The sequence below is a fragment of the Trichoplusia ni genome, chromosome 14, assembly GCF_003590095.1.
Source record: "Trichoplusia ni isolate ovarian cell line Hi5 chromosome 14, tn1, whole genome shotgun sequence".
Classification (NCBI taxonomy): Eukaryota; Metazoa; Arthropoda; class Insecta; order Lepidoptera; family Noctuidae; genus Trichoplusia; species Trichoplusia ni.
The window spans coordinates 4557563-4577103 of record NC_039491.1 but is presented as its reverse complement, the minus strand read 5'-3'; the positions used below and the strand labels follow the sequence as shown (position 1 = coordinate 4577103).

Below are 19541 nucleotides of genomic sequence, written 5' to 3'. Positions count from 1 at the left end.
GCTGCTTTTTGCCTTTTCATATAGACCAATAAATACAATAAAATAAAAAAGTCATATATTGCATTGTTACGCTAAACACCAGAATAAACAAATAAGTCTGGTGTAGGTATATCAGATTTATGTAATCGCCTTTTCGTTTTTGCTCAAGCCTCAAGCTTGTTTCCTGAAGCGAATAAAACCTTTTTCACCTACTCAATGCTTTTAGAATCCCAAATTTCTTATGGGCTTAGGGTAAAATATTGGCTTCGGTCTACTTTGACACCGCAATAACATTATCTTATCATGTGTTTTACTCTTGGTAATACGCAAGGTAATTCCGGAAGCTGGCTTCTAATGGCCAGATACTTATGGTGTAACATTTGTTGACTTAAAGTTGGAGCTTCTCTATTAAAGCTTCGATTAGATAATAAGCGTCCTCAATGTCATTTAGCGACGCTCCAATATACAAGTAGGCACCATGATAATGCTGAAGCTGTGAATTCGATCCCAGAATGTGTTGTTTCACAAAAAGTCTTAGACTTAAAACGAAACAGATTAAAATACGTTCAGATTTGGAATAAAGTAAGAAAACGCTTATTGTGACAAAACACAAGGATAAACATAGCCTAGTTCTAGATTACAATCGTATTTAACAGTCACTTGTCTACAAGTTTACTGAATAAATATTGTCGCCTAAACATTTCACATTCAAATTTCTAACCCAAGCGGGAGAGCATCAAAATTCACTATTGTGACCGTGCCTTTACAAATTAAACTCTAACAAGGGAGGGTAAGGTTTCATTTAATTTTCGTCCCTAATTTGACATTTCTACGGCGTAAGCAATAAAGAGTCTTAGAAATAATAATTATTATGTGCGTGCGACACGCAGTGTTTGTGATCACGAAACTAAATCAATGCAGTGTTTTCTGCAATCCGTGTAGCTGACGCTTTTATGTTAATCATATTTGACAGAAAGCAAGTGGCGTAAAGTGGTGAAACACGTACCACGAAATTGTTCGAAAATAGGTCAGAGTTTTCAAAGGGTAACAATCCACTCAGCTGAAAGCGTTGGACCAATTAAATAGTTATGGCAACAATTACTTTCTTTGTTACGAAAATAATTAATTTATGACGGCCAAGTGGAAATTATTATATCGACTGAAAGAAAAGTTAATACTCCAGGAACAGAATTAACAATTTAAATAATTGAAATTGTTAAAGAGCTAACTAGAAAATAAGTTGTTCAAACTAACGAATCTCATTCATATTTTTCAATTATGTAAATAGATTTATTTCATGAATTGTTCTGTTTAGCAAGAGATATTTATCAGTTAATTGTTTGTTGTTTTAACATTTTGCATGTATCACTAATTTTATAGTGCTGGATACTACAGCCTTTGCTACTATCTAGCCAAAAGAACTCTGAGGAACTACTAGGATTACGTATGCACACACTGACGAAAACATAATCACTTGGTTACGCTCCAAGCTTTATCTGAAAAGCTTTGAGTTATTAAAACCATATTTTCTATTAAAATTTTAAATTAAAACCGCACCAGTTTCATATAAATTTACGACTTAAGATGTTCATTAAATTGAAAACGTATTGTTTAAATGCAGTCAAAACTTTTATGGGATAAATCATAAAGTTTATCATAAAGCCAAGCACATTGACCAAGCATTTACGATTATAGTGACACAATGGGTTAACTTTTTAGTAGAGACTCAAAACAAATCCTGAAGAGTTTCTCATCAAAAACAGTGGAGAAGTAATGGAACGAAACAAATCAAGGTTGTTAACGTTGGATAAAAAATGAGACATATTTGTAGCAGCTCACGTACTGGGAAAGACGCTGTAAAATTGTCGATTTTATGTAGGTACGAATATAAATGGGGTCGCGGGCTGTAAGAGACACTGAGCGTCCATCAAGCCGGCCCGAGGAAGGTAACCGTCACGTGCTTCCGTAATCACCGCAATGGAAAGGGGTGGGGCCTAACCCAGTACTTTTTTTTGGAGATATAGGTGTTTCCACATGTGCGAGTGACAGCTGACCAAGTTATAGGGCTGCATGGTTACAAATAAACTATTAACACCCTGCTCGAAATGGTTTTGAGAGGGTTTTTCCTATATTTATTTTGACCATGGAAAGAAAATGTCTTTTTCCTTTTAGGTAATTTTTTTTATTTATGAAAAAAAATATCATCTGATAGAAGCCAAAATTCTTCGAACCGAAAACCGAAACCCAATTAAAACAAATAAGCTTTAACTAATTTATATAGATTCTTCTGAATACTCGCACAAAGGCAATCAATTTTTTTGGGTAAATATGCGTTACACATTATTTCAAACAAAGATTTCTAAGAAAGATCGACCCAAAACTTTTTGATCGTAACTGAATATAATATTTTCTTTAAAAACTTTCTATTCAAATATAATATCTGAATCGAAAGTCTTTATGATTTCTTTGGGGACAACATTAAAACTCGCTTACCGTTATTACGATGCCCTAACAAGGTAAGTCCTTTCACATATAACTGAAGAGAAACTTTTCAAGGAAATTCCGGCTAATGGTTATTCGATATGAAGCAGACGTGAAGTGTTGTAAATTCTGTAACCTTTTTAATCTCCAAGAAGGTCGAACATTACTTTTATGAAGGGGGTTATTTTAGGATCGTTAGGTATGGATGTATTTTCTCGAGGAAAGTCTCTTAGCTTTGCTTTTCTTTTCTTCAGTACCTTCTTCTAAGTGGAAACTTTGTGAAGCTTAAATATTAATTAAACGGAATACCTAACAATGTTCTGTTCTTGAGAAGAATCTCTAATTACTTCACAACTTTTTGTTCTTTTGTTAAATTTTACGCTCAACAAGCTCTTTTAAAACGTATATTTATTTTATTTTGAAATAAAATCAAAAGTAAAATAAAGTCGTAGATTTTAAAGTAGGTGGAAACACGACAAGAAGCAGACCAAAAAGAAGATGGATGACGATAGGGTCAAGCGAAAAATCAATATGGATATGACATCAGAAAGAGAGATGGGAGAAAAACAACATTTCTGCTGATTGATAGTTATATGGGATAGAGGCGACTGAAGTGATTTCACTGATTTGGAATACTTATGCGGAACAAATATTTTCATTATTCTAAAGAAAAATGATTCAGATTTTTTGCCACGGCAAACAATGCAATATCGCGTATGACTCATTTTTTTCTAAGTAGTCAACCTAAGTTAGAATTAATGAACTATAATCACTTGATCGAGTCATGCTTCTTACATTAACAAAGAAACAACCTGTTTCACCTCTAATATTCTTTCTAAGTTATACAATAACGTGATTACAATGATGATTGATGATGTATATGAATGGCAATTTTGCGTTACCGGTAGTATGTATCAAAATACCTTTGTAAGTGAAGGAAAGAACAATATGGAACGCTTTGGGTTCGTTAATAGCAGTTGATTGTTATAATAGCGAGTTGTTATGTTGAGAGAGTGGTTAGTTTTTACTAGGTATGAATTATTGGACGAAATAATTGCACGGATAGCCGAGTGGTTGAGGTCACCACGCCAAACCCACTGTACGCGACGTGTCGCTGGTTCGATCCCCGCGTAGATCAAGCGTTTGTGTATGTTCCACGAATGCTTGTTCTGAGTCTGGTTGTCTTTGTGCATGTGATTTGTATGTTTGTAAACCCCCCGCGACACAAGAAGTAAATTCCTTACTGCGGGAGTCGTTTTTAAAAAGAAGAAAAAAAAAGAAGAAAAAATGGAAAAAATGTCCAGTCTGAATATTTATGTTACGCTCTTTGAAAATTCTGAATTAAATATTATGGATAGCGATACATGAGCCAAAACGTTATAAGTATATCTTAAGTACCTTACTTTAAACAACAACATTCTACCCTACAGGAAAATATGAAGACTTTAATTTACTGCCTATGATCTACTAAGTAATAATTTAATTTTCAAAAGTTTGGCCCACAAAATTGCTTTCCAAAAGTCTTGAGTAAGGGCTCTGGCCAATTAATAACTTGTCAAGTTCACTCTAAAAAAATATGCTCAGAACTTTGGTTACAATCTTATGAAGATGACATAAAAATAAGGAGTGTATAATCCTAACTTTTTTAATGATGTCGGTTAGAGATCTGTTCACAACTTATGTCCGGATGGCAAAAGTAAATAAACCCCTAAAAAAGGTTTAAAACTTCTTTAATATTTGGTTTTCAGTAAGTTTCCAATAAATTATTTTGATTGTGGATTGATTACGGCTTTCCAGCCCTAAAACTGAGTTGACTTTTGTCGCTGACTGTACATAGTCAGCCTAGTTCTGTTTAACAAGTAAGTCACATGAATAGCTGATAATTATAGCTCCATACATAACGTCTGTCAAGAAGAAAAGCTGTAATTACGATATGAGAATCTAAACTTAGAAGTTTTAGACCTTGCGCTACTTGTAATCATGTCAAGTGGAGATGGCAAAAAATGCTCCTTTTTATTACGCTCTCTTTGTGACTAGTAGAAGTTATCGCAAAAATTTATGGCTTTTTCCATCTATTCTTAACTTTTCATCGGCCTATCTAGGCTAAATGAGGCGAAGTATAAATACAAATGTTACTTTTAGGACAGCTTACACTTTATTAAAGGATGTAGGCTTCTTTTTGCGACAGTAATCAACATCTTCAATATTTGTTACTATGCAAAATGCACGTGGATGAAACCGCAAAAAAATAGGGCACAGATCTGAGGTTGTGTCTGTATAAATGCACTTATTCTACTGTGTAGGTTGGTATACATTCAAGCTACTTGGTAAGTACCGCGATGACATTGACAAAGGACTTGGAGCGTCTTGATAAGTGTCTTATATACAAAGCCTAAATCTACTGCATATATTGTCCTACCGCGACTAACTGATGATAGCTCACGTATAATTAATCACTTTCGTGTGCGGTTCATTGTACCGCTAATTACCTCCACAACCCGTATTTCACACAAAATTACGAATAAAACTCCTTGTAAATTCCGCAAAGGAATATTATATTATTACGTAATCCAGTAAACGTGCCAACTGCCAAACAATACAGTTTCAGGGCTCTCGAAATTCAAAGCAAAAAGCCTATTCGAAGTCATTCGCCAATATAAAATTAATTAGACTTCGCTTATTAAAAACTTAACTCATAATACCGACTGGTTTTAATTGTTTTCCCGTCCTTCGTATTTCGTTAAGGCGTATTAAGATTTGTATTTATTGAAATGAAATTGAATCGGATTGAAGTCGATTGTATGTTCGCTGAGCTGCTAAAAGAAATCGTTTATGAATTTTTAAATTGCCTGCCGACAATGCGAGGGAATTACGGTTTCTTTTTTCAATTGTGGAGCTTGCTTCGAAATGCTTTCATACAGGTTGTTATCAGAAAAAGCACTCGTGTGAGAGCTTAAAAATTTTCGGGAAACATTTTGCATGTAAGATTTCTCATGTCATGTCACGTTACGTTTAGAGTGACGTACTAAAAAATGTTCTACGTTAGTTGATAAATCATCAGACTGAATTTAAATACTTGTTAAAATCTTCAAATTAGGTCTACAATACAGTGTTTGGTTGTTAAACCTAATAAATCCGGAAATTGTTCTAACACGATACTGATATAAAAAATATATGCGACACTATTTACTCAAAAGGAAAGCTTAAAGTTTCCTTTTTAAACTGAGGTGAGTAATTGTTATTTCCATTAATATTCCGTATACATGCTATCGAGATTTATTCAAGGTCTTCGTATAGGTATGCAATAATAGAGTAATTTCTCTTATCACGTGAGTATTACTATACAAGTTTATACAATAGATGGAGTTTCCTTGTTTTGTAACTATATTCATTTTGAAAGTAAATTAACATGAAATCATTATTCGTTCGTAATGTTCAACTTTTGTTTTTCTTTCTTTAAATAATTTACCTATTGGGTCTTACGTACAATATTGATGTTATTTTATTAAATTAAAGTTTCATTAGCTCTCGTTTTCTGTATTTTTCAATGGAATAACATTAATTGTAGCATTAACATTGCTTGCTTCGTCGGTTTTAACAATTTAACTGAATATTTTATCATATATAAAGGCTGTACTGGCTTAAAATAATATTCACTATTTTCATTCCCGGAATAAAATAAAGTTACCTTAATCAACAGTACTTAATCAAAAATACACAATCTCGTTTAAATATGAATTTCGTTTCAAAGTTTGGACGTTGATAAGCCGCTAATTGCGTTAGGGTGACTAAATTAAAGATTAATTTAGTACAAAGGTAAATGAAAATTAGATTAGCTTATTATTATAATCTGGTATACGTGACATGGGTACGTTGTTTGAATTACTAATTTAATTTTGAACTTAAACTCTGTAACCTACAAAGTTCGTGACTAAATATTGTATGAAAAAGAATGTGTTTATGATGTAATGACGCGAAGTCAAGATGAATCGAAGGAAAATTGGCATTGTGCCTACATTAATCGAATGAGAATGGAGAGTCTTCCGCTACATCTTATAGGAGTCTATTTCTTTGCAGTGTAGTATGCTCTCATGCTTTTGGAGTCAAGAGCAAGTTGGACACGCTACACTGAGGGTTCGTACAAGTATGTCATAATGCTCCTTAAAGTCGATTTTTATTTTTATTTCAATTTCAAATGTTGTGCTATCACAGCTATTGTGATACAGTTGCAGTTTCAGCTTAGTGACAAACAGAAAAAAGGAAAAGGGTTCTATTTTCACCTTTAGGTTAATTCAATCTAAAATGACTGAAGGCTGAGTCAATGTCATGCCTATTTGGGGCGGTATATAAAAGTAAATAAACAAATTTTATTATTGAAGGAAAATACGAGAGAACAAAAACAGAACTTTAGATAATTAAATGTAAATAGTATTTCATTATATAACATCATTATAAAACTGGCAGAAAACTTTTTCAATATTGTTTCAGTCATGAGAAGTTTGCAGAGATTTCATTTCTTGTTACTTCATTTGCTCATTAAGAAAATAACTCGGGAGTCTTGAGATTCGTCTTAAATAAACACTCTTTAAGCAGAACCCTTATTAAAGTTCGACATTCGAAACAAACAAGACTCTTCAGTTTATCTTACATTATACATCAGTTAGTATGTTGATGTTTGTTCCTGTTTCGAGCGAAAACCACTGAACGGATTGAGACGAAACTTGGCCCACAAATAGTTTATAACTGGTATTACTTCATAGGATAATTGATAGATAGACTTTTATCGCAATTTTTTGATCATGTTGTAGTGAGGGGGCCCGTGGGCAACAGCTAGTCTCTACTAATACTTCTTTAGTACAATTAGAACCTGAACTAGAAAGCAATGAGATTGATATTTGCAATGTTTTGTATCTGTTACTATGTGGTCCAGCTTACCTTGCTAAAAGTTCAAACACCCAGAAATCGAGAAATATAGGTCACAATCGATTTGAACACAAATAGAATTTTAACCAGTTAGCAACTTCATCTGTATTAGGAATAATATTGGACGAAAATAATCCAGCTGGTTCGCTGTTTGGTGGAAACATTTCCTTGTACCATGAGCTACTATAATAGGGATTTTTATAACGTGGATGCGAAACTGCACACTACACCACGTATAAATCATCGCTTCCAAAACGACAGTATTTTTCTTATATTCTCATAGTAAAGGGAGCTTTATAGTTTTGCTTAACATGCTTTGGTCTAGACATGATGACGTCATACATATCAATGTATCCTTTGAAATTGGATATGTGAAGATAGGGCTAAGACAATGACGAGTAGAGTAATCCTGAAGGATTAATTGTTGATTAGGGATGTGAAGACCAGAGAGTAATTACAATCTTGACTTGGGATTAAGTTAAGCTTTCTGTATAAGAGTGTTACGAAAGCTGAGAATTTTCATTTTGAATTGATCTCGAACATTAATGTTACTTACACAAACGTTTATTGATTTCAGTATAATGTGTATTAGTAGTGGTTTGAATTGAAATTGTATCCGTAGATTTGACACAGGAAAATGAGAACGATGATTTTTTTGCTGTATTTTGATTTAATAATAAATTACTTGTTATAATATACATAGATACAAAACACATGATCCATATTAAAGGGCTAAACCTAAAAATGTCATTTCCTCCCATATGTTATGACAAACACGAGATAAAAGTAGGTACTCTAAAGTTTAGCTTTAAAAGTTAAATGTCCAGTGCAGTCACAAAGGATTTAATTTCAGACGTCTGAACTCACAACTATCTCGGGCTAGTAACTTCCTAGTTCTATTTGGCGATGCTTCTAAACCATTCTTCCAAAGCATGGTGAATGATTTGTAAGACCTTCATAATTGTGAACAGAGTAATAAATACCACATCTTAAAAGAACCTCTGTCGTACTTAAAAATCCCTTCTGCGCCTAAAAATAAACAACTTTCTTCAAAAACTAGGACAATTCTCAGGAATAAATATTGGTCTCATCACAAAAAAAATCTTAAGCAGATTAAAATCATATTTCAGACTAAAAAATGACTTCCTTGAAGAAAAGGAGACTAAGAATTCTTGGAAAACATTTACCAATAAAGCAATAGGTATTTAAAATACAAAAGAGGATCTGTTGAAGAGTGTTGTACATAAAATACCTCTAAAGCTGTAGAAACGATTCCAAAGATCCACGAAGCCAAAACTCGAGTAATTGAAACCAGAAATCTTGCTGACACATTTACCCATTTACCTACATGCATGTCACCCTCGCCGACTTTATTATCTTTCCTGCCAGTCGTCGTGTTCTCAATTTGCTACACGTCTTCAAGGTTATCATATTTTCCCATCTTACGCAAAACCCAGACGGAATCTTATTAGGGACGTACTTTATTAGAAAAACTGGCGAATAGAGGTCATTGCGAAGGTAGCGTTACGACGATACGATAACCCCAACGCTTGATAGGCAAACGACCCTTGAACTACTGGTGTACAAAATAGAGGCAGAAAAACAACTTTACGAAGGAAACAGTCACTTCAAATATAAGGAATTTAGTGTGATTGGTGCTTTATTGTAAGGTTTTCCTTTAAAATATCTCTAAATGTAATCGTTTTGGGTACGGAGATCCAGCAGCTATATTTTATTAGGGCTCTGTGTATCTAAACGCTTCAAGTAAAACCCTATTACTAAAGCCTTACTGTCTGTCACCAAGCTGTAGCTTATGAACTGTTATAGCTAGATAATTGCAATTTTCACTGGATGATGTATTTTCTTGCCAATAAATAACACAAAACAGCCGTTGCTTAAGCTTGATGTAATTATTGTATCTATAGTTTGATTTTCTTTTGAATTATATTTAACATAAACTTTATTTAAACGTATTTACGTAGAACGCAGGTTATAAAATTGAGTTTTATTGCAACTTTTTTTTGTCTCTCTAAATCGACATACTTAAGGCCGAGAATGGAAGCCCTAACGACATCCGAAAGGAATTTGAGACAAACATTTTGTACCTGAAAAAGGTTAAAGACTTGTGAATAACCGCAGATATACTGTTCTCAAGGATTCCATAAAAATAGACTCTAATCAGCTGGAAACAGGGTAAGAAATCGAAATACATAGTACTCTTTTATCGATAAATTGCGTTACAATATTTGGACTTGGAAGCAGTCACTGCCAACCAATAAAACTCAAAGATTTTTATCACTGCCTAACTGCCCCCTACTTGTTGAAACACTGACCGCTACTTAATTCGTCTTAATTAGTACTTAGCAACGTAAGCTGGAATCAATCTTGGGTTCTTTCAACTTCGTATTAATTATATGTAACAATACTAACTTACAAATTTTTTGGCACAAACACACACTCCACTAACTTGCAATTTTTTCTGAAAAGTTCAGCGACCTTTAAAGCTACATTTTCTTACTGTACATCAAGGTTTTCATGCGATGCATGTATTACATATACATGCATCGCATGAAAACCTTGATCCAAAATTGGGATATAAAATCTCCAACCTGCCAGTAGCGTTTCACGCTTCGCAAGATACCTGTATTTATTATTTTGCTGCTTGGGACTAAGGTACTTAACCTTTGAATGAACAATTCCAAGTCAGTATGAATTAAAATGATGATGATATGATAAATGAATGGTGAATACACCGCAATGAAAAACATATGGACAAAAAAGGAAAACCAGCGGAGATTGTGATATATGACAGTGATAATGTGGCATAGTGATTCAATTTTCCTTCTATCCATACAAAATCCTACTCTATTTAACGATAAAGGTACATCAAGTCCTATCCATAGAAGACTGATAGGCTTAACATACATTAAGTAAGGTAGAGAATACTTAATCTTTACGATGTTACCTAGTTTATCAACTAAATGGAAACACGTTAGTACCAGCGCTACGTGACATAATATCCTATGATATACCGATGGTGCGTTATCGGGCTTTGCCAAGATGATTTAGGTGGTATTAAACTTGGGGATGGATTTGTGGTACGTCGGCTATCGGTAGACTAAGTATATAGAGTTTTGTTAGATGATGTCAATGTTACTTTACATATAATGTCACTGATTACTACTAGTAACGATTTATTAGTCAGTTTTGTAGAGTTGACGCTACAAAATGTTAAATACGATGATATAAAAAAAAATGCTAAATGGGATAAAAAAAAGATTCGGTACAAATTCAGTGACTTGGCTGTAACAAATAAGTTGTATATTTTCTCGAACTAGGACCCTTGTAATCCGATATCTGAAAGATAGAATCGCAATTTTATACTACCCTGAGAAACCAGACGAATTTCATGTTTAGATAGAGTATTGACCCTTTTTACAAATACGCTTCTGAATGTTACATCATGCAAACCTGAAGTTTGTTTGAATAGAAAATCTACACTTTTGTCATACGTAATACTTAGAATGGGATGGAGTTAGAGCGAGTCAGAGCATTTTGATCGCCTCTCAATTGTGATAGATTGAAGCAATAATTCGAGAATGTTTGAGATCGCATAAAAATATTCATTTCGTTTCGCGATGTGACGTAATAACTATGGCTGCGGTATGAGTTATGACGTCATAGAAAAACTATCCTACCGTTTTTGGAATCCATTTCTTTATTTTATTCTGGATTTTAGATTTATATAATGATTAATGTACTAAAGCGTATTGTATTTATTTTTGGACAGAGATCACGAAATCGACCTTAGTAGCTTATAATGCTACATAAAAATGTTCACTGCGTATAAATTTGCTGAAGACAAACAAACTTGTAGTTAAAATAAAAACACATGAACCACAGGGATGTAACAATTTTTTAAAGAATTTTCTTTTTACTCAGTGCACATAACGTTCGTACTTCTAACATATGACCGTAATATTGTTCTTTGTCTTTTAATACAAAGCTCTGAAAAAAACACCGTATATTTTTTAAAGTTTCTCATTCATGAAACAAATGCACCTCTGAGACTGGATACAACTGCAGAGTTATAACAGACAGTAGCGAGTGTGCGACGATGGCCGAGTAAAAGTTTTTTGAACTCATACGTAATTTCATTTGGATAGTTTTGGGCGTAGAGCAGGCTGGAATGGTAGGTCTATGCTATGGTTATTTTTTGAGCTTATACAACTATTGAATCTTTATAACATTTTATTTTTCCTATCAATATTGTATTTTCGCACAACAGGAAGTTCCAAAAACATGTGTTTCTACGAACGTGGGTTTTTCTTGTTAGGATTAGTTTATTGTTCATAGTTTGTTTCTCATGTAACTCAATAAAGGACCTTTTTCCTGCGACTACGCGGAAAAATAAAGAGAGTATTTCGTAACACGTCACAACTCAAGTATTTTTCAAATGAGACTTGCGAAGCTGAATCGAATGGCAAGATAAATCCTCCTACTATTATAAAGGCGAAAGTATGTATGTATGGATGTTTGTTACTCTTTCACGTAAAAACTACTGAATGGATTTGAATGAAACTTTACCACAATATAGCTTATACATCAGAATAACACATAGGCTACAATTTTTGAGGTTTCTAATGTGAGGTCGAAAAAAACACATTTTTTGCGCTTACATTGCAAACGCTGACTGAATCCTACAAGATAGATAGAAGGCAGATAGATAGATAGATAGAAGGCAGGTATAAATTATAACTTATATCTTCTAACCACGCGGACGAAGTAGCGGGCAAAAGCTAGTAAAGTATATTTGTTTAACTGACAGGCACAAGTATCTTTCCATGCGTGGTTACATTTTTTACATAAAGGAAATGGTTCGGTAGAAAAATTCTCTGTAAATTGAATTTTTCATACATTTTATCCTTAACATCACTCCGATCAAAGTTGTGCTCTCTATGTTATTGTGTAAATGTAGAGGAGAAAACTCATGAAGTAGAGTTTCGTTTATGAGCGCATTTACTACATTCAAGGTAGACAAATAGCAGCACTGCTTATTTGTATTTTTCTTAGTAAAGAATTTCTTAGTCACATTCTGGATAAACTCCACTGGAAAGTGATAAATGAGATATTTTTTTTTCAATAAGAGATCTTAAAAAGTTCCATTTGTTTTTCGATTTCAAAAAGTTGTGTCACGTTCGGCCCTTTGTATGCTTAAAACATAAAACAATAAGGTTATTAAAATTATAATTTGAATTGTTCCAGGTACCTTATTGGCATGTGACGCGGGTGCTGTGAGCGGCATGCGAGGCGAGCGCTCTAAGCGGGCCGCGGCCTCGCTCGCCGCGCTCGCGACGCTTCTAGCGCTCAGCTTGCCTCAGCTCGGCGCTGCTGAACTTACATCCACCGGTTAGTATTATAAAAAGAAATGTTAAATGGACTACCTCTACTAAATTCGTAAAAAAATGAACCAGTCACTTTTAAGGATCAAGCTTAAAGGTAATTTTCTAATTTCATACCTTAATTTACCTTAGTCTAATTTGGAGACACTTACTACTTGGACATATTAGATGTGTCATCATTAGATACAACAATAACTATCCCTTTTTGCTATGCGCATATTTTAGTATTTTCTTAAATAAGTGAAAATTAATTAAATGTTAAATAATGAAAAGAGGAATTGTAACATCATATTATTTGTTACGTGACAGCTATCCAATGGCCCGTTACCAAATACGCTGACACCAATTTGAATTATCATCTCGCTAAAATTTATCATAATTCACATGGTATTTGGAGCATATGAATTGCGTTTCATGTCCTAGCAAACACAATGCAAGTTACATGCAGTCCATACTATGCGGTTTTATGCCAAATGTCGTGTTGCAGACAAACGGTAGACAGTATGGCGCCGTCAAGGGAAACTTCTATAAAACATTGTAAAAATAAAATAAAACTTTGTTAGCGTAACATAACTCACTGAATTAAGCTTTATTGAGAAAGCTTTATTTATAAAAATCAAATTAAAGAGGCAAATCAACACCATAATTACACATTAGATAATAATTTAAGCAACCTTATTTTAACATTTTTTTATTTACCATCAAGGAAGTCTTGACCTTCTATTCTAAGTCATTCGTTCTTTAATTTATTACTAAAACGATCCGGAATTTCTCAATATCAAATCCATTCTATTTAAAACGATACATCACTATCTTGTACATTGAATTATAGCCCACGTACAACATAGTATCACTATTGGCAATCTATTTTCAATGGGCATCGCAAAAGAGATTTCCAATACAAGCGGAACAGGAGTCCGGAAATATCCGATATCGATCCGACACACCTCTGGGGTTTTCCTTTGTCGGCCTGTATCGAAGGATCCTAATCCGATCCGGTGAAATCAATCACTTGAAATTATCTCTGAATTGAGAATGGGATGAAATTGCCGCTATTCGTGTTTAAGTAATGATTTAAGGTTTTTAGTTATAGAATAAAATACTTGAAGAAATGAAACTAGATATTTTTGGTATAATAATAACGTTATTTGAAGTTCAACTCAACTCAATGAAAATAAGATTTTATTATCATAATATTGGTATGCGTTTCTTTTAATTAACTAGGTATTAATGCATACAGCTCTCAGATTTTAAAATTCTCGAAAGTGTATCAAGAACATACATAAAGAAACATTCTTATAATTATTCATTTAAAATCTAGATCCATTTCAATTCAAAATATTCAAGTGATTTAAATAGCTATTTAGTCAGCGTCCGAAGTCAATAACTCAATCAGATTTTTAAATGTACAAGTGTACGCGATCAAATTTAATGAGTTGAGCTCTTAGGTAACAAAAGAAATTGGACACCTTGTAAACATACTAAACGCCTACAATGCTTACGTAACAAATACTGGCACGTTGGGATCTGTTAGCCTAATTTACTTACAGTCATAATGTATAAAGCTTTATAACAATCATTCAATGTAATAAAGATAGTAGTGAAACATGTTCACTCTCTGTCCGTAAACGAGAGTGCTATCAATGGAACGACGTGTCGTTTACTGAAAGTTATCGCTGACACTTGATTTGATTGAATTGAACTTGTTTCTTGTCATATGACAGTTATACTATGTTTCTGTTGTTATTATTTTTCTTTGCGTCCATCGCGATCGGAATACAATGTTGAACCGTACAATTCGTTAAATTCACTATTCTAACGCACTTTTTAGACTACAATTTTATTAAAAAAAATGTGTTCTATATTTTTCTTAAAATTGTTGGTAATAATGAACATGGTGCATTGCTTTAAAGTAGGCCATTAAATTTTAAGTTAGAAATAAGTGATTTATTTGGACAGATTTTAACAGTATCTATGTATGTATGTACTATATAAGTTGTGGAAATCTTGAAATATTAAGATTTATCTTATCTTCAAGATTCAAATGAGGATAAGATAGAGCAAGATAAACATGTTCATTTATAAAGCTAGCTAGTGCAACAACACTGCCAACTTTAAATTGGGTGACATAAGCGTACAAATTACAGAAGTTCCCAGTAGTTTGGACATTTAAAACAAACGAGTTAAGCTGTAACCATCGCTCACGTTGTTAGCTTCGTTTACTCTTATTGGCGGTAAATTGAAGTGCTCTAAAACCTTATGGCCTCATGACCTAAACGATACGAAATGGAAACTATATTGTTTCGATCAGTTCCGTAAAAGGTCCGTTTCATAAAAGGTGACGCTTACTTAATATGTGGTAGATGTACAGCCTAATATCGGAGTTTTCAACTGTCAGTTTCTTAACAAGCTTAACAGATTATTAAAGAAAGCTGAACGAATGACTTCGAGGTATTAAAAAGACAATTGATTTTATGAAATGAAAATCGGTTTGTTAATACTAGTAGATAAAGTAAAATAAGTGCTTTCATTTGGTGAGGCAAAAATGCTATTCCATTATTGAGGCTTATAGGAAGATAAAGATCTAAATGATATAAAATTAGTTAAAATCATACTATTTTAACAAACAAGATATCGTGCAAAAGAACTATAAAAAAGTAATCTAATTAAACTCACTACAAAATAATTAAATTATATTCAAATTTCATTCATGAAAATATGAAATAATGACCTAGCTTAATGACAATTGAAGTGTTATTAACTCCAGTGGCATGGCTACGTGTAATCAATATGCTAGGTGCAATGAACCGCAGTGCAGTCATCGAACGCACTGCAATTACCCCCTGTAATGGCCGCTTTAAACGCTTTATTTCCTAGTAGGCCTAGGTAGTCGACACAGTATTGATTGAAAAGTGGCAATAACCCGACAAACGGTGGTCGGTTTTCTCGGAAAAAAATGCGGTGTTACTATGGCTTGTGGCCGCCAGACTTACTTATTTTTAAACATAGTTTATTTTTATTTTTAACGACCCTCGCACTCAGGTATTTAGATCTGTGTTGCGGTGTTCGCAAATGTTCAAGTCACGAAGACACCAAGACTCAGTATAAGCAGACATCCAAAATGCTAATAATACGCGGGTATCAAATTCGCTACCGCGGTTCACGAGATACAACCTCGAGCCATAGTAATGACGGACAGACAGACGGACAGAATCAGAACCCGTACACCCGTGTGTATAGATCCGCAAAAAAACTATCGAAAAATCATTTGCGAATAGCCAAAATACTCAATGCAAACTTTAGTAAAAGTAAATTACGTGGTGGTTACTCACAAATCAAATCTTGATTACCTGTCTAAAACATTCCATGAAAATTTTGCTTTATGCAATTAACTTTTGGGGAATAAGTAGAAAATTATAAACAACTTCAAAGCAGAGTGGTAAAGTAAAAATATACAAAGAGTTTTAGATGAGGTTTCAAAAGCCTTTCAGAAAACGATACAAACTCATATATTTTATAAAGAAAACCTTATTTCTCTATCTTATTCATTGTTGCGTGTGATTTTAAGGTTCTTAAAACGTCCATGTAGTAAGGATAAAATAAAAATTTGTGTGTTAACAAATTGTGAGGAAAATAAGACTCCAAACATTTGAATCTGGAATCGCCAACTCGCAATGAGCTAGCATGGTGATCAAAGCTCAAAACTAAAGGAGAAGAGCCCTATATTTATTAAACTAATACAACTACATTGACTGAATAATAATTCGTATTTCATTCATTAATCTCTACAGATCCACTAAGACGGGGCCTGTACGGTGACCTGTGCTCGACGGTAGCGGACTGCCACTTCCAGGACGCCGTGTGCGACGACGTGCAGAAGACATGCCAGTGCCACCCCGACGTACCGATCAGCGACTACAAGGACAGATGTGGGAAACGTAAGTTATTTTTTCACGATTCTGTATTAAGAAAGGAGTCCGTTCTTCTCATGATTCTGTATGAAGTAATACGATTAGAAAGGAAAGTCTATTTCTAAAATAGAATTTTTTCTTCCTTATACTCATCCTTTTTCCTGCGTTGTTAAATCTTCAAGAGCCTTCTCGGCTTTTTTGGGATTATTAAGAGAGGAAAGAGTGGAATTTTTGATTAGAGTGACACCTACAGAAAGGAACATCTATTTCTAAATTGGGTGGAAAAAGATCAATGGCAAGTTTCTACATTAATTTTTTCCTTATAACCAATAGAGGTGAAATAATATATGAAAATAATCAAGAATATTTCGTTTGTAAGAAAACCACAAAAATAAAATATTATTGTTTATTAAGTTTTCGTAGTTTCTTACGAGTCAGAATCTAAGACACTGAAGGAATAGAAAAAACGTGATACACTTACTCCTATTGTGAAAGGGTCTCGTATATGTCTCGTATTTCATCCTCAACCTGATCCTGTAATAATAGTATACCCCTATCTATCTGTATCAAAGATGCTTTCCAGATTTTATAAAACAAAAAATAATAAATCCAAAATACATAAACATAAAGATAGAAACTGTTCTCGAAACAATGACTGAGTATTTTTATTTCGTCACTTCTCAAGCGACGCAGAGCCTCCACAATATTATTCCATCGTTTTGCGCAGTAAGGAAATACGGAAAAGCATTTTCTTTAACAAATTATGCATAAGTTGGCGGTTTTTGTCTTCAAGCTGAGTCGTTGAAGTGTATTATTACGACGTCAAAAAAATAGGAATAAATTGCTTTTAACCGTCCATTAAGTATCAAGTTTAAGAAAAGTGTAAGAAATTTTCTCGAACAGAATAGGTAAAAGATTTTTAAGTGACCCAGTGTTTAAGATTTAGTAGTAGCAATTCCAGTAAATTGGCTACAGACTTGATAAATAAGTATTATTTATCGATCAACAATGTGACATGTTTTTATTTTAATATGACTTGAAAATAGTTTATGCAATTATTTCCTCATTGCTCAAAAATACCATTTAATAAAAGCCCATTTCAGCAGAGTTTTTAAAAATGAACTTAATTTTCATCATAAATAGCTTCGATAATATTCTTAACAGTCTCATTTGACAGAATAATTCAGTTATTTTTAAAGTAGATGTTATATACATAAATCAAAAAGGTTAAATTAACAAAACGTTCCTTGTGTGATGTGACTTTAAACGGCTTCGAAATTATGATAAGCAATTTTAAAAGCAATGAATATCATTAGTCTGAAAACGACGAATGAAATTGAGTACTTAACGTTTAACAGCGAATTGCATTTAAGAGGTTTTTAAACACTTTACGTGTACGGTACATGTACGGTAGTCGAGCTGTTTTCGTGCAGGAGTTTTTTCTTTAATTTTCACGTGATACTACAAGTTTTAGTTATTTTATATCTTCGTCGCGGTTTTAAAAAGCAGAGTATCTGAAGTAAGCAGAGCTTTACAACTTCTTATAGAAAAAAAAATTAGAGTGACGTCTTTAAAAAGTTTTCCTAATCTTCCTTTAACAAAACTTTATTCTGGCTGCAAAATGAAAACTTACATAATTCATGAAGACAAGTTTCAAAGGAAAATTCTTTAGTGAAATATAAACATTAAGACAACAGAATTGCTTTGAAAAAATAATGTTAAGTTTAATTAAGCTATTCGTGACCTATGAATGAGGACAATTTAAATGATTTAGTTTTCGATACTGAATGTAGATGTTGCTAACAAAAGTCAGAAAAAACTTTGTCTATATCTGGCAATAAAAATATTATTCTTTAAATTTTCAAAACTACTAAGCTGAAAATTTTGCTGTGGGTACATCATGAAGGAAAAACCCGGATCGATGATGCAGTCCTAATGCGATGTCGCGTGTCCGGCTCCCGATGTTATGCAGTAGTTATAATGTTTATGTCCTTGCATAAATGGGTCGCGCAAACAAAGGACTAACCTTAACTTACAAGATACGAGGTTCGTTTTAATTGCCTTAGCATGCTTAGATGGGAAGATTTGATCAAGAAATTAAATACTTCAAAATTTAGAAGGACGTTCAACATCGTTCCTTATTGTAATAAACACGAAAGTTAGGTAGAGATATTTACAACGATATGCTTTCACGAAATTACTTGTTCGAGACAGTAAACAGCTATAAAATGGCATGATTTACTGCGTGTCACGAAATTCAAACAACGAAGTATTAACATGTATCGATCGGGATTTTCGCTTGACACCGAATTATTTGCAGTTGAGTGAGTTGGGCCACGCTCCTGGGACGATTGAGTTTCCATGGTGACGGCGGGTTTTACCAAAGGATTGTTGAGCGTTTAGAATTTTAAAGCGTTGTTTGCCGCACTGCCGTTGTTGGGCGACTTCTTACACGTACAATGGTTTTAGGCAATTTCTTTAAATGACTTTTCTGGCGCTCATTTCGATTATTTGAGTTTTTTAGAGCATTGAAAGCAGGATTCAATGATTTCTTGCCTTTATTGTTATTACCCAACGACATTTATTTATAGTAGACAACAGTTATAAAGCCGTATCCTAGCTAATTTGAAGGTAAAAATTACCCTAAAAAAGATTTCACATAAAAAACAAAACACGAAGACTGGTAGAGCGTATTACTCCAAAAACATAAATCCTTTTAATATTTTAAAGCAAATATTTTAAATCTAAAACGTTATATTTCAAAGAAAGCCACATTTAAAGCGGATCAGTGATCCTTAATACCTCAAACTGAAAGCCAGTACATGTAGCGTGGGGAAAACTGTAA

General features: G+C 33.5%; 1 protein-coding gene across 3 annotated transcripts in view; it reads left to right on the top strand.

Moving 5' to 3' along the window:
• Nucleotides 1–19541, top strand: part of LOC113500548 — a 51405-nt gene that overhangs the window by 22466 nt on the left and 9398 nt on the right. For all 3 annotated transcript variants that reach the window (XR_003401217.1, XM_026881380.1, XM_026881379.1), the window contains exons 2-3: nt 12649–12792; nt 16577–16723. Coding sequence is in view for 2 of the 3 variants with exons in the window: in XM_026881380.1 (XP_026737181.1) it covers nt 12687–12792; nt 16577–16723 (253 nt within the window). In the remaining variant the exon portion in view is untranslated. The remainder of the gene's footprint in view (nt 1–12648; nt 12793–16576; nt 16724–19541) is intronic.